The following is a 27,091-nucleotide window of genomic DNA, read 5'->3' as shown; positions in this document are numbered from 1 at the left end:
AGGAGCACTAAGAAAGGATTTTCCAAAATTCACCTCCTAAGGGGGTCAAATGGGGGTTCAAAGTTTGTATGGGGAAACAAGATTAGTTTGACTATTTTATTCGAAACTTCGCAGGAAGATTCCTTAAGACATATGACTGAATATGTGTTTCAGGTTTTTTGAAAATTTAACCCCTAAAAGGGTGAAAAGGGGGTGATAAAGTCAAAAAATCAATATGGGTATCGTTTTTATGGTTTATCGGGTCGCTGATCACGATAAATACAACGTTTTTAAAATCTAATGAAGCGGAAGTGAAATACCTTCTCCCCTGTTGTGGTGAAATGGGGTTTCAATATCAAAAAAATATATAAAAGAAGATATTGACTGACTGACTAACATATCAACGCACAGCCGAAGCCGCTGGTCCTAGAGATATCAAATTTGGCACGTAGGTTCCTTATATAGTGTAGAGGAGCACTAAGAAAGGATTTTTCAAAATTCGCCTCCTAAGGGGGTCAAATGGGGGTTCAAAGTTTGTATGGGGAAACAATGTTAGTTTCACTGTTTTATTCGAAACTTCACAGGAGGGATCCTAAAAACATATGACTAAAGACGTGTTTCAGGTTTTTGAAAATCTAACCCCTAAAAGGGTGAAAAAGGGGTGATAAAGTCAAAAAACTAATATGGGTATCGTTTTTACGGTTTATTGGGTCGCTGATCACGATAAATACAACGTTTTTAAAATTTAACGAGGCGGAAGTGACCTTCTCCCCTGTTGTAGTGCAATGGGGTTTAAATATCAAAAAATATATAAAAGAAGAAACTGACTGACTGACTAACTGACATAATATATCAACACACAGCCGAAACCGCTGGTCCTAGAGATTTCAAATTTGGCACATAGGTTCGTTATATGGCGTAGAGGAGCACTAAGAAAGGATTATTCAAAATTCTCCTCTTAAAAGGGTGAAATGGGGGTTCAAAGTTTGTATGGGGAAACAAGATTAGTTTGACTATTTTATTCGAAACTTCATAGGAGGATTCCTAAAGACATATGACTAAATACATGTTTCAGGTTTTTTGAAAATTTGACCCCTAAAGGGGTGCAAAGGGGGTAAAGTCAAAAACACAATATGGGTATCGTTTTTATGGTTTATCGGGTCGCTGAACACGATAAATACAACGATTTTAAAATCTAATGAGGTGGAAAAGAAATTTTCTCCCCTTTTGTTGTGCAATGGGGTTAAAATATCCAAAATAGCCATAAGTATAGGTTTAGTTTTTATATTTACTTCTGGTTCAAGAGATTTCAAATTGACACGGATGTTCCTTAGAGGACCACTAAGAAAGGATTTTTCAAAGTTCACCTCCTAGCATGATAATTTGACAGGGACAGGGACAGGGACAGGGACAGGGACAGGTACAGGGACAGGAACGGGATAGGGTTAGGGTTAGGGATAGGGATAGGGATAGGGATAGGGAAGGGATAGGGATAGGGATACGGATACGGATAGGGATAGGGATAGGGATAGGGATAGGGATAGGGATAGGAATAGGGGACAGAGACGGGGATAGGGATAGGGGAGGGACGGGGACAGGGATGGGACGGGGACGGGGACGGGGACAAGGATAGAGATAGGGACGGGGATAAGAATAGGGATTGGGGTCGGACTAATCGGTCGGCAATCGATATCTAGGCAGTGTAAAATGCAGGTGGCTCAGTGCGAAGGGATTAGTAAGTAGGCATCGGCGAGTATCCTGCATCCGTAATAACTATTACATTCAATGTGCTGTAAGAAGATCGTTGTTTGCTTGCCTTTTATATGTTTACGTTTGCAATAAGTATAAGCAAAATGGAAAAAATTGTAAGCGATAATGCAAGGAAGTACTTTTTACCCTACCGACAATAGCGTCGAGATACTGGCTATGTGGGTTGTATGAAGTTTCCCCAGTATAAATATTTATATAGGTAAAATACAAACATATTCGTACCTACTACCTACGCTGTGGTCGCTGTGTAACAATTCTACAATCATTGCAAGAATTTCTTTTAAAACAATAGTAATATGTGTAAGTACTACAGTCAGCCAAAAAAGTGGTTTACCACTTTTCGATCAATAGAGTCAAAAAGTGGTAAACCATTTTCTTGGCTGACTGTACAGCAAATAGATCAGTTACAATGGCCCCCCAGTCGAGAATTGCCCCGCTTTACCTTAATCGAAGTAATCGCGGACAGATGTACCTACAAAGAAACCTACGGATCCAAATGAAAATCTAATTTTTTGTAAACGTTTCAATAAGAATACTTTTATTACGCGGGCGAAGCCGCGGGTAAAAGCTAGTGTCATATAAAACAAATCTAAACCTAAGTACCTAGTCATGTCCGCGACCGCAGAAATATCCGACACGGGCCTATTCCCAGGCTAGGCCTGAATCTTTAAGCATAATCTTTTACGGTAGGAAAAATACTAACAGCGTATTGAACAATATTAGGTAAACAAAGCTCAAATATAATTTGTTATAATGTTTTGTTTTGACATGTCACTTACGTTTTCTTTTCACCGTAGCTATCCATTTAGTTCTTTGATCCAATTTCCAGCGTATAGAACGTGCAACGACTATTTATGCCATTATTTTTACAATTAACAACAAAACAACATTGATGCCCCATATCAAACATTACACATTGTATTATATTTTATGAGTTTTGATAGATGACAACCACAATCAGTGTCGATTTTGACCACCGCAAGCACTGCGATCGCTTTGCTTACCCCCTCCATGCACTTCGCACGAAGCCAATTGTTAGGCAAAATTTCCATTTCCCAATATATTGTAATTAAATGGCGCACTAGAAATTTGTTTGTTGATTTTATACTTTGTGTCCAAGATTTGTGTGAAATAATGTGTATGTCGTACTTTTTTCCTCCTGCTGCAAATGTCAAGGATGACATTTTCACTTACATGTCCGGATACATTTTATTAAAAAGAAACCTTATGTTTTCAAAACCATTATATTCTATTAATTTTTAATTACTTTTAAAAGCCATTTCCGGTTTGCTCACTGTCAACCTAACACGCTCCTCCTCGCTTCGCTCGTCGTCGCACCTAAACTGACCCTGTCGCACACGAGTTTTCTGTTACAATACTAATAAAATTATTACATTACATTTATGCCTTGTAATATTTATTGTCAAACGTGGTTTTGCATGGTGTAATTTGTAGAAACATTTTTTGACAAAAAAAATAGTTGACAAAATCATTTTGTCCAGTAATTAGGTAATTTGACAAAAATAAAGTTGAGCAAACTTTTCTTGTCCAACTGAAGCCTTGGGAATAAAACTGAAATTATCATTTTAAGTTAAATTTGGCAAAAAAATCTTCGGTAAATTAAATTAATCCCGTAGAAAGGAAAATGCAAATGCCTAAATATTTTCGAAATTTGCGATGTGTAATTTTGACCAAACATGTTTTTGGGATATAAGTTTTGCCATTAAAAACGTTTGCGAAATTAAGTTTTGTCTAAATAAAATTTGACTAAGTAAAATTGTGCCAAATGATAATTTGACCAAAGAAATTCATTGCGAAACATACCTTTGCCAAACAATACTTTGGGAAATGAAACTATTGCGATATGATTATTGGGAAATGAAATTTGACGAAACGGCAGGACACCTGTTGTAATACATACATTGGTTTATCCACATAAATAATCATTACACATTTTTCAAAATTTATTCTAAACTTTGATGTTAATCTTTTTTTTATTTAAAGATCAAGGCGAGACTTATTTAACTTTTATCTCAAAACAACGCGTAATTTTCTATACTAAGAAAAACTGCATTCATAGTTTTAAAAAAAGAAAAAATGGAAATAAGCCCTTTTGAAAAGACACTCCTCAAATTACAAGGCTAAGAGGTAGACCACTTCAGAGATGGCAGGACGAACTCGATGCGTTTGAGACAGACTGGTGGGAGACTACCGAAGATACGTGGAATTAAGAGGGAGGCCTTTGCTCAGCAGTGGGACAATGTGGGCTAATAGTATAATAAAGTTATTTCGCAGAACATCTACATCGGACTTTTGTGACAGCCGCGGAACTCCGAAATGCAGTTAGTGTCTCTAATTAATATTAAAATCCAATCCCATCTCCCTGTTTGCTTCCGCTGAAAAGTTCAATCTGGTTAGGCATTCGTGTGGACTTGCTTTTAGCGGGGAATAAACTTTTGATCGATTTTTGAGCATTTTGTAAGTAATTCGCTAATAAGATACGTAGGCTGTACGAAATGTCATTTCGGACAAGTGACCAAAAATATGGAAGTTGTCGTCAGTCTTACTGTACAATACTAGCTATACTTACCAATTTGATGACGAGTTAAGGTCGTCTGTGCGACGAGAAGTGAGAAGTAATTTTCTCTGAAAACTATGTCCTGTAAGGAAATAAAACACAATTTGTATCGGACAAACTTTATTTTATAACAAAATACCTATTCATAAGTTACAATAATCTCAAAAGATTTTTTACAAGATTTATTTTAGGTAAATGCGTTTTGTCTTGAATCTATTAAAAGTTTAAAAGAGGCTTCATAATTATCCTAAACTAGATAAAGGTATCAAATAAAAAAAATGTGTTGGTTCATTTTGACGATATACAATAGTTTTTCTTTTAGAAACAGAAATGTTTGAAAGGGCCTACAGTACAGATGAGGAGTGTCTTTTCAAAAGGGCTTATTTCCACTTTGAACTTTTTTTGGGAAATCGAGAAAAACATAATTCCACGGTATTGATTTTGAAATTAATATTTAATTTGCAAAATTGTAATATTGTAAGTTGACGTTAATGCTATGATTACATCAAACGTAACATGTGTACCTAAATCAATATTTAATTACCATGTTTTTGAGAATTAAGCACTTTTGATGCGAACTTTTGGGAATTAAGCCCTTTTGTTGTGGCCTTGTAGCGTAAATGTTATTATTTTAAAATAGTTTTATTTTATTTTTGGATTTTGTATTAAGTTAGTTGATATCAATGTTGTTGTACTACATACATTGGTTTATCCACATAAATAATCATTACACATTCTTCAAAATTTGTTCTAAACTTTGATGTTACTCTTTTTTTTAAAGATCAAGGCGAGACTTTTTGAGCTATAATCTCAAAATCAGATGTAGTGCGAAAAGGGTTTCCTTCGGAAACGTTCGTATTTGTCAGTTTCCAATGTCAGCGGATATCATCAGCGTGTCAGTTATTCGTCATGTTGCTTTATGCGATTGTGAGCGGTTTCGCACTATATCCTATTCGAATCCGTGAAAATAAAATAATAGTACTATTTGTTTGGTAATTTGCACACTACATCCTAAAAATGACGGAGAAAAATCAGATGCCGGAGATCGGATGTAGTGCGTCAACCATCACGCAAATAATTCTAACAAGATTGGTCATACAATCTTATTCTCAAGGATATGGACCAGAGTGCGAAACCGTTCTAAAAGGTTGGTATAGTCCGCCGAACTGGCATGTGGGCTTATTTAGACCAGGCAGGCAAGTATGGCCGCGCGATAAATGATATAATATCAGGCCGTCCCTTTCACACTATTTGTAAGTGCGATAGGGACGGCCTGATGTTTTATCGTTTGTCGCGCGACCATGTTATCGGTGCTGTACACTACACTCTAAACGCGTGTGCTAACTAAGACGTGCACGTAGGATACTTAGGGGAGACGGCATACTCTTTGCGTGATGAAGGTATGCATGGTTCCAACATTTTAGCGCACGGGCACATCAAATCTACGCACATCCTTTGGTCTTTAAGCTGCTACTGACAGATTTTGTTATTTTACACAGGATATTTTTGTCTGTTCCATCACTTCACAACAATTTGTGTCATCTTGTGTCATCTTGCTTTGCGTTTGTTCAACTTACAGCCAGTAGAAACATCGCCAAGTCTTCGCTATGCCTACATCGTACAAGATGTTTTTATAAATTCATCCATCACTTGCCACTCGTAACATGGCGAACAAGGAAGAACAGCAACAACAGTATGAGAATAGATCCAAGAACTACCAGTATCTGGTTTATATTGAATGCAACCTCGCAGGGCTTTTCAACTGCAGCATCAGCGGCCATGTCATATTATTTGGAAGGCAGCGCTGGATTTCGTATAATTTCGTTCGTTTTTGTTCATCGTATGGATTCGGTATTATTTTCACTATTAGGATTTTCTTTATTGCATTTTTTATGGGAATGAACGTTGGTTACATTTTTGATGATTTTGAAGTTTGACGTATGACAGCAGTCAATCTGTGAGCATGTTTATGTCTAATATGGTATGAAATGAGAATGAGGTTGTATTTATTTTAAACAAATAGTTTATGAACATATTTTTTCCAGAACCCCGAATGAATTTTTGTGGAATCAGAAAAGGGTAGGTAGCGGAATTTTTTGTTCAAGCTTTAATTTCCATAGTTACAACATTTCTATCGAACATGTACAAAAATAATACTTACATAATATTATTCCCCTTTCTTCCCGTGGGTGCCCGTGTGGGGACGGGTTAAGAATTTCACCTCCCCCTTTCTTCCCGTGGGTGTCGTAGAAGGCGACTGAGAGATATGGGTTAAATTGTGGCGTAGGCGAGAGGCTGGCAACCTGTCACTTTAATGTCACAGTTTCGTTTTCTTTCAACCCCTTATTTGCCAAGAGTGGCACTGAAACCTGAGTAGTTTCATGTGCTCTGCCTACCCCTTCATGGGATACAGGCGTGATTGTATGTATGTATGTATAATATAATGTTTATTTGTACATTTGATTGCCTACTTAATTAATTACCTAAATGCGAAAACGATACATTACTTTTTTTCGTAAACATGAAAAAACAACAACTTTGTACATACTTAGATAGTTATGGCTATTTTAATTAAGTAACAAAGGAATGTAACAAAACATAACATTCAAACATCTCTTAACTTTAAATAGGTATAATAATATTATAAATATGTCTGCAATAAATACGTGAGAAATCAGGCCTCCAGTTTCCCTTTCCTGAAAAATAATGAGTTATGATTTAATTATGACATGATATGAACATTATTGTGTGATAATAACTTGGAACATGGATGGTAAAAATTTCGCTTAAAAATTATCCTCCATCGTTTTGAGGAAGGCCTTGTCCGTGGTTTGGAATACCACATGGACACGTGGCAGTGGAGTTTTCTGCGAAACAACGGGAATAACGCAGTTCTCGAAACGTTGAATGTTAGTTTCGAAACGTAATATAATTGTAAACTTAAGAGGATACGGTAGCGAAAATGCTAAAATGGAAAGAACTCGCCTTTCAACTTGGGAATATTAGTTAAATATACAAATGTTATTAACTAGATTTATCGAAAATAAATTGTCCATTAAGAACAACTTAGTCAAAAGATTTAAAAAAAAAATCTTTAAAATCGAGGTTCCGCTCTCGACTCTTTCCTCCTTCAAAACTTAATCAATCGGAACGAAATTTGAGAATCTGAATAACAATGAAATAATCTATGTCGGCCCGTTTAGAGTATCACACTAATCATCTAAATAATCATCAATTACAGGTAAATTCTACCAGCCAGCTTAAGACATTATGATACAATCTTTAGGAAATTGCTTTGCACACTAAACTTGCTTGTGGATAAGATGCAATTTTGCCATCTGTTTACAAAGAATCTTTTATTTCTTTACCAGTTGATGTGGTGAAAAGATAATAATTGAATTATAACAATTTACAATAATTTCATGAAACAACAATGATTATCAAATATGTTTAATAACTTTGTATACTACCTAAGGTCATTGAAGCATGTTATACTGTAGTTGGAACTTATTTATAAACCTGTAAATAAATTCACTAACTCTCTCATAGCGTGTTGCTTGTTGCTACCAATGTATTTACAATTAGATAAAGCTATATGTTCTCATTTAAGTGAATATGTATTATATTCATATGGGAATAAATAATTTGAAACTGAATTTGAAACTGAAAAAGTAGAATATCAAAAAATCAAAACGGCCCGACACAGATAAAAATAATAACAATCTGTGTTGAAAAAATCATTGCTCTATCTTCAAAAACCAGGGAGGAAATAGTCGAGAGCGTTCGTATGGAGAATTTACCCTTACCGTATCGTCTTAAGATCGGCGCCTCGAAATCTAGCGCAGGACCGAGCAAAGTGGCGAAGCTCTTTTGCTGGAGGCCAAAACTCATTTTGGGATATCGCGCCATTCAAGTAAGTTCAATTAAACTATACTCTGTCAACCAAGTCTGTCAGTAAATAAGAACAAAGAAAACTATATGCATCCTTTTCTTTAGGGTGCTAGAGAAAAGGATACCTATAGTTTTCTTAGTTCTTATTTACTGACAGACTTGTTTGACACAATATATATTGGTAATTAATACACCTGGTAAATTTATCCTTTGGATGGATGGAAAGGTTATTTTGCATTTTAACTTCACTCCATGGCATTTCACCTAGAACTTCTGTTTTGAATATGAATAGTACTTAAATATAATATTGATAGAATTACGCCTCTTACGTTGAAGGCTATATTATGTAATCAATTATTGTAATGATATTCCACGTTGTTTTTACCTACTTGCATAATTTCAGTTACATACTTATAGTAATGTGACTTTAAATTGTTCTCTCTAGTATACATCGCTACCTAATGTACAGTCAACCAATTGGAACCCTAGGCCACTATAGAACTATGTCACAGTGACGTTATAAATCAGATTGTAAGAAATCCACATTGGAACCCTAGGCCAGGCCACTCTAGAACCATGTCACAATGACAAGCACTAAGAGATTTCTTACAATCTGATTTTAACGTCACTATGACATAGTTCTACAATGGCCTAGGGCTCCAATTGGTTGACTGTACCTATACTCGTAGCGTCTAACTAATCAAGATCAAGATAGATAATTTGAAAACAATTTTGATAGCCCAGACTTTGCACTTGTTAAGGAAAAGTCATAATTTCGTATAAATTTGACGTTTAAAAATAACCCTTGTTCAGTCTGTGAACAGTTTTTCACTGAACAGGCGTGTCATAATATGTGATGTGATCAGCACGGGTAGCATGGTCGCGCGATAGACGATAAAATATCAGGCCGTCCCTATCGCACTATTAGTAAGTGCGATAGGGACGGTCAGATGTTTTATGATTTATCGCGCGACCATAATTGCCTGCCTGACAACACGTTATTTCCTAACGTAAAAATTGTGAAACCACCAGTCGAAATTGTCCCCATGTACCTTGCATTATCTAGAATTTTAGATTTAGTAGCGTGTCGCTGGCCTTTTGAATGTTAATTTGATTTTTGCAGGATATTTACACTTAAATATATCTGTCCCATTAGGTCCACCACCCAGTTAATAAAACTATAGTTAAAATCAAGCATTTTATTAGTACACCAAACTGTTATACATATCGTATCATGTACACAATCCCTTTTTACTAAGAAATCTTTATCCTATAATAACTAAATTAATTGTTACTTCAAATGTTTAACGCCTTCACTGAGTAGAATTAGAATATTATATTATATTGTCTTTGAGTCATCCAAAAGTTAGCAAAACGCGCGGTTTTACTAAAAGAGTGCAAAACGCGATAGGCTCAGCGTTGAGCGCATGCGATCACGGAATGTAAATATGAAAACCACCTATGTTATGTACCTATTTTTTTGCAATAATGAGTGAACAGTGAAAGCGTTAAGAGTTCAGCTAGTCATAACTGTCATATTTAAGGTGTATACCGGTAATTCCGAAAACCGTATTGTCTAATATGATGGAATAATCGTTAATTTTCAGAATTACCAATTTCAATCAAGATTAATAATTATGCATAGCCAACTTGCCAATCACTTGCGCAGCTAATGAAACACAACCGTCAGTCGCTCTAATATGAAAAGTGATAGAGACCGTTTCGTTATCGTAAAGCAAGTGATTGGCGTCATTTGTCTAGGCATTTAAATAAGTAAGCAAATTCTTAAATGCAAATATTACAGCGCTCCGGGTAACATATTTGTACTTATACTAACTAAATCACATTTTAAAAGGTTTGAAATTGACTAATGCGTTTGCAATGTCTTTGGTGTAAGGCAGTTATAATGGCATGCAGATGTGAAGGAAGTGTGATGCAGCAAGAAGAGAAGGAGTATTACTGCTAAATTAGTTATAGGATTTTATTGGTAGAGGTAGAAGACCGTTTCTTTTTAGAGACACGCCACACTTAGGGACCGACCCCACTTAGGCGTCGCGTGTCTCGCGGCGCGCAAAGGTGGCGTGGCGGCGGCGTGGCGCGCGCCGCGCCGCCTAGGGGCGCGTCTTACGTCCTTCCTATACAAAATGTACTGAGGAGACGATTTTTGAATTACATTCAGGCGGCGTGGCGGAGACGTCCGTTGCGCGCCGCGAGACACGCGACGCCTAAGTGGGGTCGGTCCTTAAGACCTTCCGAGCGTCGAGCCACACAAGGGTCTTCAGTGCTATGGAAAATGTTGTATCTGCGCAGTTATGCCAAGCAGCAGAAATAAAGTTACTTACGCTCGGGAAACGATAGTGTGAGGTGGCTATCATATCGAAAAATTATTAGCGGGGCTCCCGTTGAATATAATCAAATCAAATATTTCATAAAAACAAGGTCCAGAGTTCTTCAGGTTTGTTTGTCTTTCCACCACTGTAGCTGGTTTTTAAAGCTTATTATAACTTATACCCATAATAAATTAGAACAGACACTGCAAACTTCAGTAGCGATTAATAGAAGATACGAAAGAAAGCATATACAAGGCAATTGTTTAATTTTTAATGTAATAAGTACTTACTACTACCATGACAGAAGGAGTGTTGTAGGAAGAAAGAGTATATCAGTAAGAAGAAAAAGGCTTGCTGCATCACAGGATAGAGAAATATAAATTGTAGTAAAATAATTATTGTTTTTTGTACTTTTTCAACGCTCGAGCGCGGCTGTTCTCCATAGATCTGGTCACAAGCCAGACGCCAAAGTTCCCGCTGACCTCATTGATGAAGTTGATGACATTCGTGAAGATAGCATGCGGCAGGTACCCGGTAGTCCTAGAGACGGTACCAACGAGACTTAGGGCTGACTTCACGAAAGTCTTAGCGGTGGGTGCGAAGAAGGTACTTCTGCGGATACCAGACATGTTTGTGCAGACGAATCCGGGCATGACGCATTGGCAGATGATGCCTTTCTTTCGGTACTCCATGTCGAGACCTTCGGTGAATTTGTCCACGTATGCCTGGAAGGAAATGTTATTATTAGTGAACGATAGACGAACGATAACATAGGTTATCGATAAACTGTAGTCGACGGTGAACGATAAAAAAAGATTATAGATAAACCTTTTTTTAGGGATCGGGCGCCATTGTGTTATGTTATATGTAAGGGATTTTTAGGAATTTTATGAGGAATAGCTATTTAAAATTACATTGAGTTTATTCGAAAAGCATAGTTAACAGTCTTTGTTGAACAACAAGAAATTTTATTATTTGGTTGATCTAACTTTTTGAAATTCGTTGACCGGCGAAAATGAAACAAATACGCAGGAAATTGTTGAATTTCAAAAACTACTAATTTAAAAAGGACAATTAAATAATAGTGGCAAAATAATTCAAAATTCATTGCATTCTTGAAAATCTTGTTCAGTGAAACTATTTTCACAAATAATTTTTGAAATATATGTGACACGCTATAAATTAATAAACGATCTTTTAACTTAATTTAAGTACTATGTATGTTTTATGACTAGCCTTAGACGCAGTGAACACTGTAAGCAACGGACTGCGATTACTGAGAATGATACGGAGGCAGATCCGATGTTTCTCACCATTCCCTTGCTTCGTTTTAGCTTACGGTAAACACCGAACCGGTATACTTAAGTCACCAATATTGTTTTCTCACCTTAGACGCAGCGTAGACAGTCAGCAGCGGGCTAGGAATGATGGAAGAGGCGGAACCAATGTTGATCACCACTCCTTGCCGCGTTTCACCATACCGGGCAACACGAGGCCGGTAACCTTGGTAACCGAGGCCACGTTAGCTCTGATGAGGTTGGACATCATCTTCTCCCTGGAATTAAGGTCTGAGTTAGTATTTGAACATGCCTTGTAAACTTAAGGCTAGATATTCGGCCAGAATGGCAAGATTTATATTTTGACCGTAATTTTTTATGTATAAGCACATCTCGGACAATAGCGATCAAATGTATGAAAGGGGCGCGTTCCTAGCACACAGTCTAAGCTCGTGTAGGTGAACGCGTACCACGTTTGTATGAGTGAGATATGACAAATTGACTGTTCGCGTTTTTGACGGGTGGTAACTGAGAGGTAACCGAGAGGGAGTGGGCGGCGCTTTCAGCGGGGAGCGGGAGTGGCCATACTGTACGATAGTACTCTTTATTATACTGTGGTATAAGGTACAGGGACAATGTTGATTGGTGGGTAATTTCAGCTAATTATCATGTTTAACACTATTGCGTTCCAAATGTTTCCACTGAACACACACGCGTGACATATGTGACTAGTGGACACTCTATTTAATAATATGACAATAAATCTGTTAGAGTTACAACAATAAATTGCTCTGATAATTAGGTTAGATTAAGATCATAATATATATGTAATGAACTATTCATAAGAGCTTGTAACTAGGCCTACATGAATAAAGATATTTTGAATTGAATTGAATTGAATTGTAAACTGAAAAAAAAAAACGATTATTTGAAATTACCCGCTAGTCGGAATGTCCCACCTGCACCTTAGCGTTGTCTAGACGCCGCCACTTAAAAGACATTATCACCACAGTCTATATTATAGGGTGGACCAACACTAGCGTCTTTTGGTCTTTAGTCATGGAACAATAAAATTAAAATGTGTATTTGGCAGCTCAATCACTAATTCACTACGTAACGGGTAGTTTGCTAAATAAATGTCGCCATCTGCGTTTTCTGAACGATTGATGGGAAATAATTAAGAGTACCTGATTGATGCCATCTGTCCAAATGATCGTTTGTCTCTAATGACGGAATAATTTGTATCCGATAACGCAGTGGACATATTTTAACAGTATAATGACTTGTGAACCCCGGCTCGTACCAATGAGTTTTTCGGAACTAAGGCACTGGCCCACCGCGAGCTATTAAGCTACGAGCTATCGGCTATAAAAACGAGCAAAAGATAAGCAGTCCCGTGCAAGCAAAGTGATCATCTTTTGTTCGTTTTTATAGCCGATAGCTCATAGCTTACTAGCTCGCGGTGGGACCAGTGCCTAACTTATGTGCGCAATGTCATTCGATATTTGCCAGTCGCTTTTCAGTGAAGGAAAACATCATGAGGATCGGACGGAAAACCGGACTACTTAAATCCTAATAAGGTTATTCGGGTAGGAAGGTTAGATGGCAGTCGCTTTCGTAAAACTAATGTCTACGCCAAATCTTGAGATTAGTCGGCAAAGCGGACCTCAGGCTTCTATGAGCCGTGGAACATGCCGGGATAACGCAAGGAGGATGATAAATGATGTTGGACGCGATTTTTTGACCGAATCCATTTCGCATAGCTTAGTGTAAAATTGTTTCAGCTGCATCAAATTGTAAATAAATCCAGAAGTCGATAAGTCATCTCCAATAAAATTGATTATTTCACTCTTTGCAGATTTATTGGAAAATAAAGTTTCAAACGTGGCCACAGTCCTATTAAATTGAATGACATGTGGCATCGGAAAAAATATACTAAGGTTTGAAGATACAAGTTTTGGTGTGTATATGAGTCAAACATTTTCACACTGCTTAGCAAATGATAAAAAAATCAAAATGACAATCATCATGAACAATCTTTAACAATCGTCATTTATTTTGTTACAGATCCGACATTAACTTACTTTTCACTAGGAAATAAAGTACCTAAGAGGTAAGTACAAGTGCTTCTGTTTTTACAGAGCTATTCATTATAGTATAATAAATTAATAACTAATCAACATGTATACCATCAAATTTAATGTTAAGCTTGAAGTTATACAATTAGCTCCCGCTATATTAATGCCTAAGCTTGTCTTCTAACTTCCCGGTTTCAAATACTGTCTCGCTCTTACACACGTGTCCCCATATAAGACATCTTTGTCTAGGACTTAACATAATAGTCAAGCAGTTAGTCTGAAAGCCAATGTCTTGGGAGTCGAGAAAGCCGTAAAAGTCATAGAGAATGATGGGCTTTTGGTTGTTTCTGTGGTATGTGTAGGTTGTGTACGTATTCTGCCGGCGTACAAGTATTATGCTTCCAATTTTATCACTTATCCACGTGGATAAGACATCTGTCACTCTCCCACTGACATACTTGACACAGCGTGATGAAGCTTTATCCACATAGATAAGTGATACAATTGGAAGCATATTACGCCGGCTTATTAGGCGCGCAAGTGCGAGAAAGGAAAATTTTTCTGAAAACTCTCTTCGTTGTCTCGTTTTAGTAGGTTTCAGTGTCATTTATTTATTTTCATCACACTAAACACTCACTAAATGTGATTTTTCACTCAAGCGGAGCGGGAGTTACTTATTTGTAGAAAAAATCGTTCTCCCAAGAGAGTTGTGAACTTTTTTTATCTTTTTAACATATTTCTTATATTGAAAGTGTGATGAAAAACATTGTGTGTAACTCGGGAAGTATGAATAGGCATTACAAACTCGAGTCTTTAACACTTTCGAAACCGGGCTCTACGCGGCGCTACGACATTTTCGCTACATACGGGGAAACCCATGTAATCGGCTACGCTTCTACGAGCGGTGTGCCCGACAGTCGGGTTCTTGGTAGCGAAAGTGTTAAATCGCTCTGGCCATCAGCCGTCGCGATTTAACTTATTCTCGTTAGTAATATTCAACTTCCTGTCCTTGTTGCACAATGTAGTATTTTTTATTTTATTTCGATATTTGATTAACACCAGAACATTAAATATAAAATGCGGCGTTGTCAAAACAAGACCAAAATGGATTCGACTGACATGCGATTTATTAGTGACATTGCGGACTATGACATTGCGCGAAAGCGCCACATCAAATGAACTCTCGCGTCGCGCGGCACGATCAAAATGTATAGAAATCAAAGGATCTGTTTTTTGACGCTTGCCGCGCCGCTCGCCGCCCCGCTTTCCGCGTGCGTCCAGTCCACAGTCGTGCAGCAGTGTTTCATTTGAATCCTCAGCTCGCTTATACTCGGTAGTCTTAATAGAATATGGCACCTCGAGGATCATTAGGCAAGCCAAGTCAATGTATTAGCGACTAATGAGCGGTAATGTCGTAGTGATTATATTAATTCAGGGAAGTGAGTATTGTGACGCAAGTTGAAATGGGGGATTTGAACAAAGTGGATTTAGGTTAAGCGACAGTTGAGGTTAATTAATCAATATATGCCATGATGATGCGTTTAATGACAATTTTTGAGGCATATTCGGAAAGTCCTCCATTTTTCCAAGGGTTTCTGTTTTTAAGCCCCGACGCAAAAACGACAGGGTGTTATAAGTTTGACGTGTCTGTGTGTGTGTCTGTCTGTGGCATCGTAGCTTTCGAGCGGATGAACCGATTTAGATTTCGGTTTTTTTGTTTGAAAGCTGAATTGGTCGGGAGTGTTTGATGAAATGTTTTTTTTTTCAAAATTGGTAAAAAAAAAATCGTGGTTATATCATTTTATACTATGTTATTTTGAAACGACCTTCAATCGTGTCATGCTTATAGACGGTTGCATTTTCTGTATGTGTTATAGTTATATTTCTTTGTAGTCTCTTTAGATCCTAATTTCGTGATTTTGTAGGAACTCTTCGCATGATAAAATTCTACTTTATTTGTTTAATGAATGTCTTAGAAAAAAATAAGCTTAGTCACTTTTCTAATGTTCCCACAAAAGCGGTCGATTATTTTAATTTATGAGCTCTAGTATATTATGCAACTCTGGCACTTATTCCATGCATAAGTTACTATTATTTCAGGCATTAATTATCAGACAACAAATAATGAGAGCAATTTTAAAGCTCCCTGAAATTAACACTATTTTCTAAGTCGTGATTGGCTGTCAGAGTTGTCAGACTGCCAATAATCACTTAGTCTGCTGTTCTAGTGCTGATGTTGTAATTTATAGAAAATGCCTTTAATAATAATAAACCCTTAGTAATTATTCTTGAGGAATAATTTATAGTGTAGGCCAAGTTGGTCAACCTTTAGACAGAGAATGCGACTTGGGCATCTGGATATCTGCTCTGGATATCTGTATTCTATGTTCTTTGCACATAACCAATACAATATTCAAATTTAATTACAAACAGAACTAAGTATTTTTCGTTGCAATTGTTTTTAAGCTCAGAAAGCATAAGTTTCTACTTGCTCAGCCTACTTTTACTCATTATTGCAACAGGCGTTGTGGTTTTATGTCACCAGGAAATAACTACCGCAATGCGCTTTTCTTGCTTAAGTTTTAGTATATCATTAGATGAGTGATTGAGTGATGGACAATTAATGGGTGGCATTATGTAATATACTTACACGGGTTTTTCTTCAAAGTGCTAATGTGATTTAAGATTAACATTCGGTTGCAACTACAGTTATAGTAGGTACGTCTCCAAAGGAGAATAGTGCACTGACATAATAGTGATAGTGCAGCAACAGCATCTACAAAATTTAGTTCCTTTTATGCTATTCGATTTAGGAAGCAATATTTCTCTAGATCTAGATTATATTTTTCCTAGAATGTGTGAGATATGTTTAAGTATGATTTTTTTTTTGGCAAAGGCTTTAATCTCCAAAAAAATCTGGTGTCAAACCACTGTCAAATCCGAAAACCAGACTTACACGGCTGAATCATACTCAACGCTGTCCATTTTACTTATTTTGTGAATTCAATAAAACCACAAAATTAAAATTTTGAAAAAAACCCCGACACAGTGGACCGATTTTCATGAAACATGAGACCCTCCCGACCACTCCCGACACGGTAATGAGAACACTCCCGACTAACTCAGCTTTCAAACAAAAAAAAACTAAATCTAAATTGGTTCATCCGTTCAGGAGCTACGATGCCACGGACAGACAAACAGACAGACACGTCAAACGTATAACACCCCGTCGTTTTTGCGTCGGGGGTTAATAAAATAAAATCCATAGTTTGCATACCCGTTAGCACCAACACCAACAAACAAAACACACGCAAATAAACGACTCGACTAAAATTTAAACATCGATCCACGTTCAGAAATCAAATACCGTAAAGCGCGGAGCGTCACAATAATCCCTCGATAAAGCGACGATAGTTCGAATAATATTTCAATTGAACGGCACTTATTTCATACGGTGGCAATACCCGAACACCTGCTTCCCTTTGGAAATCGTTTCTGAACGAAAGGTGCGGTTTGCTGCGTTCAATTTCAACAGACGGCGGGATATTAGCGGAAGATTTGAAAGCATGAATTGGAACGGTTTTTGAACATTCTGGGGGATGTTTTATACAGTTTATGTGAGGTAAATATCAAGCGTTTAGTCAGGGAAATATTTTTATTCGCTCGACTTCGCTTTTATTTGATTACTAATGCACTGCACGCACAGAAACGTGATATCAAATAGTTTAGCACTATAGAAGAATAAGACCAGAAACTATAAGGAAATAGGAAACTGGCATTTTCGATGAGCGGAGCGAGTCAAATTGTCCCTTTCGCATTATATGTCCATGGCTTCTTTGAAGTTAGGTTTTACGGTAAGTTGCATCAAACTGTCTGTTACCGAATTTAGCGTTAGCAACTTTTTTTTAATGGGATTTTCCATAGACTTCAGACTGCGTGACGTTGATATGTCTGTAAACTATGGTTGATGCTAATGGCCCTTAGTCAAAAGTTTTGGGTAGACAAAAAGGTAACTCACCAATCAGGCACATCCAGGAAGTACTCAGGGTAGGAGTAAGAAATGCCGACATTGTTGACCAGCGTGCCGATTTCTAAGTCAGTGATTTCCCTTGCGATGTTCGTGTAGATCTCCTCGCCTTCGCAAAAGTCCGCTTGGATCACCTTTGTTGCCACCTTGTAGTCTTTCTCTGGATAAACAAAAGAAAAACGTGAACAGCGAAACATTCGTCTCTTAGGCACTGATCCCACCGCGAGCTAGTAAACTATGAGCTATCGGCTATAAAAACGAACAAAAGATAAGCACTCCCGTGTAAATAAAAGAGACACGGCGATGTTTATTGTTACTCGCCCAGCGGTGAGCTATTAATATCGCCGTGTCTCTTTTATTTACACGGGAAAGCTTATCTTTTGTTCGTTTTTATAGCCGATAGCTGATAGCTTGCTAGCTCGCGATGGGACCAGTGCCTTAAGGGGGACATATGTAGTACCAGCAAACTGGGACTATCAGTTAATTCACTACTGTTACCTATTGCGATTAACTGACTGGTCTGTGATTGTTTGGCAGACTACTGATATGGCCTACATATCTTTACAATTGAAATGAAATAAGTAAAGCAGATTATACTCGTATATGCGTATATTTTTTTACATCCTGATGATTCGAAGCACTACATAGTCTACAATATTCATGATCAACGGTATAGCCTCGGAGAGATGTTTTTCTCCATAGACATAAACTAAAGTCATCTCAACCTCTTACAAAATTACATCAAAACAAAGGTTTGGCATTTAAGTGACATGGTTGCATAAATAAGGCCAAATTTGACAGTAAGTAGATACTCGTATGAATTGCCTTTAAAAATTAACGTCCATGTCTTAAGCCCTCCGACCCGACCTCCAAATATTGGTAATAAATTCAAAATATTCGGCCTTTATCTTTCCATTAAACAAAAGGCTGTTCCAAAGGTTGAAACCAACAACGGGCGGATGGAGATGGGTATGAAAAATGTACGACAGATGCCGGCGCGGCCGCGTAAAAATGACTTACGGCAGGAACGCCCGGCGCGGACCGCCCCTGCCCGGTGAATATGGAGTTTAAAATGCCTATTGCTTATTGTAGGCCGCTGAATCAGCGTGGCTACCTACTGTGAATTTTCATGTGTTACTCGATAGCGTCAACGTTACGGATAATGACATTTATTGTATGTACCTATATTTGCTGTCGAGTAGTTGAAAGTCAGTAGACGCATCGAAAACGCCTGGAAGAGCTTCTGGTCCATGAAACGCTATTGAAGGGCGACCTTCAGTGTCTCAAGCGCAAACTCATCGACATGTGTATCCTACCTATCCTAACCTATGGTGCTCAAACGTGGTCGTTAACGGAGGCTGTAAAGTCCAAACTCAAGGTTTGCCAGCGGGCGATGGAGCACAGTATACTAGGTGTTCGCAGAACTGATCGAATCAGAAACACGGAACTGCGCTCCAGAACTTCAGTAGTAGATGTAGGTGCCAAGACCGCTAAGCTTAAGTGGGACTGGGCTGGACACGTCTGCCGCATGCATCCTGAAAGGTGGGCCAAGATGGTTACCGAGTGAGACCCACGGACTACCATAGATGGTGTAGGTCGGGGTTCAGGCAGACCGAGAAAAGAGATGGTGCGACGAGTTGGAGAAATTTTATCCGAACTGGTGGGAAAATGCGAGTAATAGGGTCGAGTGGAGGAAGAGAGCTTTGCCCAGCAGTGGGACACTAAGGCACTGGTCCCACCGCGAGCTAGTAAGCTATGAGCTATCGGCTACAAAAACGAACAAAAGATAATCACTCCCGTGCAAATAAAAGAGACACGGCGATGTTTATAGTTACTCGCCCAGCGGTGAGCTATTAAAATCGCCGTGTCTCTTTTATTTGCACGGGAGTGATTATCTTTAGTTCGTTTTTGTAGCCGATAGCTCAAAGCTTACTAGCTCGCGGTGGGACCAGTGCCTAATGTGGTCTAAAAAAAGTCTAAAACTTAGTAAAGGTTGGTCGTTTTTTAATTCGTCTGCACTGAACTCGGTAGCAAGTGTAGCAACTCCAGGAGAAACCCCACGGAGGAAAACCACGGAGATTTTAAAACCTATTTATGAATCTAGCCATTAAAACTGATTCCGGGTCTGATCACAATCAGTCAAAATAAATGACACTGCTTCTCAATTTTCCCTTTGATCCAATACCAATAAACTCGGTACGCATAAGATGTTTATTTACAGTGGAATTGTTGTACCAATACTATTTTTCGTGCAAGTTGGATAAGTTGAGCAGCATTAAAACATGTTCAAGTTATTTACTTACCCAACTCTTCGGCAGTCGCCCTCAGCTTGTCGATAGATCGACTGACTAGAACAATATCACAACCGCGGGCAGCCAACTGAAAATAAAACGCATTGTATTAGTCATTATGTAAGCATAGTTTTCGTTATGGCTAATAGGCTAGTTGGTATAATTCGTATTTTTTTTAATTAGTTCTTAATGTAAGGTTGTGTTCAGAAAGCGGCAGATTACGCGGCAGGATCAAAATGAAGTCGAAAATAAGAAAAATGAAGTTATTTGGATGACAGCGGAGATGACAAACGCTTGCCGCACCGCTTGCGTCTTGAGATGGAATCTTTTAAACAATTTATAGAATTTGTTTGTCGCTCCTTAGTCCTTACTCTTTATTATTATGCAGATAGCATCAGTTAAGGAAAGAAAAATCCAGGAAGGAAAAATAACCTTTGCATGGAGCAATAAAACCATTTCAATATCTGTGGGTTTCCATTTAATAAGGGCCACAATCCGCCACATATCCATAGCCATACTAATATTATAAATGGGAAAGTGTGTGTGTCTGTTTGTTTGTCCGTCTTTCACGGCAAAACGGAGCGACGAATTGTCGTGATTTTCTAAGTGGAGACAGTGGAAGCGATGGAGAGTGACATAGGCTACTTTTTGTCTCTTTCTAACGCGAGCGAAGCCGCGGGCAAAGGGCAAACCTATAAACGACGTAAATTTTAATTTGTCGGATCTAACGCACAATTCACGATCATTAATAACCATAGCATAGTTATCCTGAACGTCTAGTTTGCATACTAAATTGCCTATTAATAATGTAAATATGATGTAAAGTCATATCGCAAGAAATAATGACATGTGTGATTATGAAAGCATCGTGTTTACTGTTATGTCGAGATTTTAGGATATGGAGCGGAAATATTGTTATAGTTCCATCTACCTACCTAATAGTACCTAGTTTATCTTTAATCGGTGGATGTAGGCAGTGTAGGCACAATTTTTGCGCTATATGAAGTCGGATTTTCCTTTCTCTATAGGAGACTATAGAAAAACTGAAGTATAGGTACATTCAAAACAAAGAAATTGTTTAAAACTTTTCAAGTCTTGTCTACACTGTTTTCTTTTTTATTCCTTTTGTTTAAAACTATCTTTCTTTTAAAAGTTACTTAAAAGTTCTGTCGCCTGATCGTAAATTCGAATTGTTCACGTAGGTATTTTAGGTTCATACATAGATACACTTACGCTGGTGTTTTTTAAACACTCCGTTGTGTTGTTGATACATTGAATGGATCTAAGTACAATATAGCAAACACAGATACATTAAGGACTCACATACCGAATACTATTTTAGATACTAAATTAATTTCTCTTCATTTTTGATAACCTAATTTTCTTGTGTTCGGAATATCCATTTTCCTCCCTTTATGTTACTAATCTCGATTTACTTATAATAATAATTGATTTGGTACCTAATGAATTAGTATAAGGTGAATAACCACGAAATTAAAATTTTGAAAAAACCCCCGACACATAGTGAACCGATTTTCACAAAACATGACTAAGAAGACTCCCGACTTCAGCTTACAAACAAAAACACTAAATCTAAATCGGTTCATCCGTTCGGGAGCTACGATGCCATAGACAGACACACACACACAGACAGACAGACAGACACGTCAAACTTAAAACACCCCGTCGTTTTTGCGTCGGGGGTTAAAAATGCACGTTTGCAAATAGTCAACTGAATTTTCTAAAAAATCAATAAGCTGCAGATTGAAATATTTCCGAGTAATATAACAAAATCCAGTGAGTTCCATTTATTTCCCCCGGATGAAATATTTCAATAGAATATTCCCTTCGCGTTTAGATTTGCATACATCTTTATTGTATGGAACGGGCCATAGAGTTTTACTGCATGTTACTGCATAAAATACTATGATCTGTGTGGGATCGTATTTATACATAGATGGAAATCATTTTAGACATGTAAACTCAAACATTTAACCTCCTCCAGACCACATAACTAGATTTACATAGAAGAAACAAGTATGTCGCGGTCGGGGTTTTTTTCAAAATTTTAATTTTATACTGAAGTTGTTACATGCTAATGACTTTAAATATGTCAGACCTTTGAGTGTTCTTAAATTTTATGTTGCTGCAGTTAGATATCACGTGCATTTTCTATATTTTTGTTGACTTCAACTTACAAAATTCACGCCCGAAAGCTACAAGATGTGAATAAAGACGGACAACTCAGTGTATTTGACTGAGTCCGATTGACACGCTAACTAGATACGTTTGCTTGATCTATGGATTTCATATACATATAAATTATGTATATGAAATCTGTAACCCAGACTCAATTTTTCGGTGTTGAATTTGGAACTTTGTTTAATCCCATTGTACTTCAAAATTCGAATTTCTTATTGTTATTTTTAAAAGAACTCAGGACTTAAGAGGATAGATTCAGTTAAGCTTTGGGTTTAATATTACCACGCTCTAATCGTTTTAAGATGGCCCATCATCTATGGGACTATCCACACAAATGGGGCGCGTCTCACGTCCTTCCTTTGCAAAATGTACTGAGGAGACGTTTTTTAAATTACAATCGGGCGGCGTGGCGCTGACGTCCGTTCCGCGTCTTAAGCCATGCGTCGCCTGAGTGTGGGTTGCCTTGCCGCGTATATGGGGTCATTACTGTCATTAGTTTCATATTCATTCGCCTCTGTCTTTCCAAATGCTTAATTTCAATTTCAAAAGTCACTAACATAATATTGAGAGATTCTTTAGAAAAACATAGCATAGAAACAAATATAAATACGATTTGAGTATCCAGTACCAGTTTTATTATTAAATATTATGTTTAATAATTAATTGGCGTATGAACGGGCTCCGATTATACCTACTTAAATATCAAAAATAAACGTCAAACTTTTCAAATATTTTTCGTACCATTTACATTTCACTGAAGACTTACGTAACTGGCCTACATGAAATATCTTAAATTTCTCCATAAAACTGTTGGAAAGAATCTAAATAATGTATGGACCCGTCTGAACCTGAACCGTCGTTTTTAGATCGACAGTATCCTGCCTTGTCTGGTAAAACCTTTGTCCATTTATGCGAATATGATCCGACAATGAAATGCAGGAAGGATAACTTGGGATGAACATAAAATTTTACAGTAGCCATCTAGTTGCATTTATCTACTTGAAATACTCGTACTTCATGATATTCTGCAACATTTTCAATAAAACATAAGTCTAGTCGAGCGAATTTTTAGGGTTATCTTTCAGTTTGGGTTAATATAGGTTAGTATTTAAACCCTCGACGTAAAAACGACGGGGTGTTATAAGTTTGACGTGTCTGTCTGTCTGTTTATCTGTCTGTCAGTGTGTGTGTCTGTCTGTGGCATCGTAGCTCCCGAACGGACGAACCGATTTAGATTTAGTTTTTTTTTGTCTGAAAGCTGAGTTAGTCGGGAGTGTTCTTAACCATGTTTCATGAAAATCAGTCTACTATGTCGCTGTTGGAGGTTTTTTCAAAATTTTAATTTTGTGGTTATTTTGTGTTTGTTGTATCACCTATAATATATGGTCACCTCCTTAAGTATTGCTGGTTATCAAAATTCCACCTTGTATATGCTAGTTTTTTTTTTATTTTTCATATAACTAGCTTTTAAAGTTACGTTGGTAGATATTTTATAGCTAAGGTCAAGTTATACAATGTAAACACTTAAGAAAAATCTAAATGTGGTTAAACATCAAAATACTTAGGACATTTATGCTTCAATAGGCATTAGGACAATCGTATGCTAGAATAGGCGAGACGACTAAAAAAACGAATTAGTCCGTCAGTTAGTTTATCAAAGAATTTTAGACACTAATTTTCATTTTTTTTTCGTAAACGAAAAATGACGACGGTACAATGCGTTGAAGTTTCGCGTGACGTCACGCCTAGGTACAATTTTTACTTAGAAGTGACGTCACAAGCCCCCACTCCGGAACTTTGATGCTCTATATCTTTGTATTTTTTTCATTAATTAGAAAAAGCGAAAAATACGTGTTCAGTATTTTTGGACGATCTAACTGACGGACTAAACAGAATGCTATTTTTTATGTAGTCGTCATCCCTATTGTCTTTATTGAACAATCCGAGAGATCGGATGTAGTGCTTAAAGTACCTACCATACAAATAGTTACGATGGATCTCATTTTCACGGATTCGGGTTAAAAACGTTTCCAATATTTCCATAACTCGAGAGAAAACATATTCTTAGTTAAATAAATAGCATAAGATGCAATTTTTCAATGCTAATACATAAATTAAAAGTCGGTTAAAAAGCTATCAGACTTATCTCCTAAATCAATTTACAGATTTAAAAGGTTAAAGTGTCTGCCCTTTTCAATAAATTACAATATTTCAACTGTTTAGAAAAAAGTTGTTTACTGAATTAATTTAACACATAATTATGCTACGTAAGATTTATTATTAGGGTTAGTACAATGTGACGTTCCTTTGCGTCTGCTACAACAAACCACATATTAGATAATTACGTAATTTTTGACAACCCTGAATATCCGAAAGGGATAGTGCCATGCGTAGTAAACTTCGGTTTGGTAGGAAGAGTCCTTTCTGTCCATAAGTACTATTATTAATTTGCAGGTATTTTTTGTGGACCCAAGAAGCGCTGTCTGGACGTCGTGACAGCGGACATGTAAGAGAACAATCTCACACCTCAGGCACCCTCAGCGGTAAAATACACTGAAGGGACGCAAGTCGTAACTGTCGTAAGACACGGAACGGACGCCCGCGCCGCGCCGCCGGAGTGCAATTTAAAAAACGCCTCCATTTGGTATAGGAAAGACGTAAGACGCGACACTCTAGCGACGACGCGGGCGTCCATTCCGCGTCGTACGACTCGCGTCCATTCTATGTATTTTACCCCTCAGGATAGTACAAAGACCGGGCAAAGTGGAGAAGATTGACCAGGAAAGCGGACCCCGGCGCTAGGCCGGAAAACGCTAGGTTGAAGAAGAAGAAATATAATGGCTAGGTAAATACCCCCAAAAACTTGGTAGTGTTCGCTCGGGTCACGTACAATTTGCATAATTTCACTATAATACCCGACTGGCTGCAGACACATTTGTTCTATTTAATACGCTCATTAAGAGGTCTAGACGAGACTTTTCAGCTCCCACGGGTGATTTGTAAATTTCACTAAGTAGTTAAAGATTAATTATGATTGGGACAGGTAATCAGAGTAATGTACCTCATTTTTAGTATAAAAAAGGAATAAAATTTCAAGTCTCTTAATTTTTTAGCATGCTGCAGAAAATTAAAAAGAATACTGTGTGTAATTTTTATAACCGACAATATTTTCAGGCTATGATAAGCTGGCTATGTAAAAAAGTACCTAATTAAACATCAAATGTCATATTTTACCTAGATAGCCCTTTCATTCTGCGTCTTAAATGCTAACACGCACTGCCGCCGCATCGCGGATACGCCGACAACGTCAGGTGCTGGGACTGCTGGGTGAGTTGATCGGGCGATTCGAGCGATTGCTTTACTACTATAAGACCTGATTTAGACGGCGTGCGAACTCGCATGCGATTTTAGTTACATTGCGGGCTGTTGAGGGTACATACAATTTTGCGCAGCCATCAAATACAGCAATGTAATAAAACTCGTATGCGAGTTCTCGTACCGTCTAAATGGGCCCTTACTCTAATATACCGATACGCGCAGGGTGTCCATAATTTATGGAAATTTAGGAAAATTTTGTGTAAAATTAAGGAACAATTTTTATTGTTTGGGTTCTGTATCAGCTAGATCACCTTTTTAACTGCCTGTATAGGCTATACATGATTGTCTTCTGTAGAATTTGACATAAAAAACAATATTTATAGATTTTGAGTATTAAATTAAAAATGTATGATTGATAACATCTTAGGAATTTTCATGTTTGTCGTATTTAGGAAAGTTTTCAATTTATTTATTTACACAAGACTTCATTTTAACCTATCGTTAGTTGAACTGAAGCTCCGGAGTAGATAACTAAACCGCTAATGATTATAGCTCGATTACGTAATGTACGCCTAATTGACAATCCAATTGACAATAACGCACATCGGTATAGCCGTAATTACAATTTTAACTTAAATTAATGAACCTAATATGTACACGAAAACAATGTAGAGTTCGTCTAAGCTAAAATTTCACTGCATTGAACAGAACATGATAAATGATAAATCCTTGTGACTGCAGTCACAAAACATGAATTTATATTGATTTAAACTAACACGATCTTCACTCATATTATCAAATTAAAACGGGACTGAATCGCGTAAAACTTACGTTTATATTTAACCCGACGTTTCGGACATGACATTACGTCCGTGGTCACGGGTAGACGGGCACATACACTTATCCGCCAACGTCCGATCATCTAAGAAAAAATGCGTTCCCATGTTTAATAAAGAGACATTTCTCTCTTAGACTACAATCAATTGATATTTGGGTCTCAGCACACCTAATTCCTAAGCACGATCAGATTAGGGCGTCAAAAGGAGCACTTTCAGACAACACAAATGTATGGCGGTAAGGTATTCCCATTTGTCCTCTCGCGCACAAATAGAAACATGCGCTTCACATAAATCATTTCCATTTGTCCCTCATGACTAGATGGTCAGGCGGGGTGAGGAGAAATAGGAATACACCGGCGGTGGGCGATAGATCACGCATCGGGTCTTCCCTTCCGTGACCGAGGCGTATGAGAATGAATCTTCTGTGATTGTAACCACCAACCACCATTTGAAAATGTAACGTCCGCGTTTTGATTAGCCTGATTTTTACCCCCCGACGCAAAAACGATGG

General features: G+C 37.6%; 1 protein-coding gene across 1 annotated transcript in view; it reads right to left on the bottom strand.

Moving 5' to 3' along the window:
• Positions 1–6,661: 6,661 nt before the first annotated feature.
• Positions 6,662–27,091, bottom strand: part of LOC125236241 (very-long-chain 3-oxoacyl-CoA reductase) — a 58,732-nt gene continuing 38,302 nt past the window's right edge. The window contains 6 exon segments of the mRNA XM_048142927.1: positions 6,662–7,023; positions 10,960–11,273; positions 11,936–12,015; positions 12,018–12,103; positions 17,922–18,090; positions 20,234–20,309. Coding sequence (XP_047998884.1) covers positions 7,002–7,023; positions 10,960–11,273; positions 11,936–12,015; positions 12,018–12,103; positions 17,922–18,090; positions 20,234–20,309 — 747 coding nt within the window. The 3' untranslated portion in view covers positions 6,662–7,001.

This window comes from Leguminivora glycinivorella, chromosome 19 (assembly GCF_023078275.1).
Source record: "Leguminivora glycinivorella isolate SPB_JAAS2020 chromosome 19, LegGlyc_1.1, whole genome shotgun sequence".
Lineage (NCBI taxonomy): Eukaryota > Metazoa > Arthropoda > Insecta > Lepidoptera > Tortricidae > Leguminivora > Leguminivora glycinivorella.
Note: the sequence above shows the minus strand (reverse complement) of the source record. Positions and strands in the feature narration are given on the sequence as shown.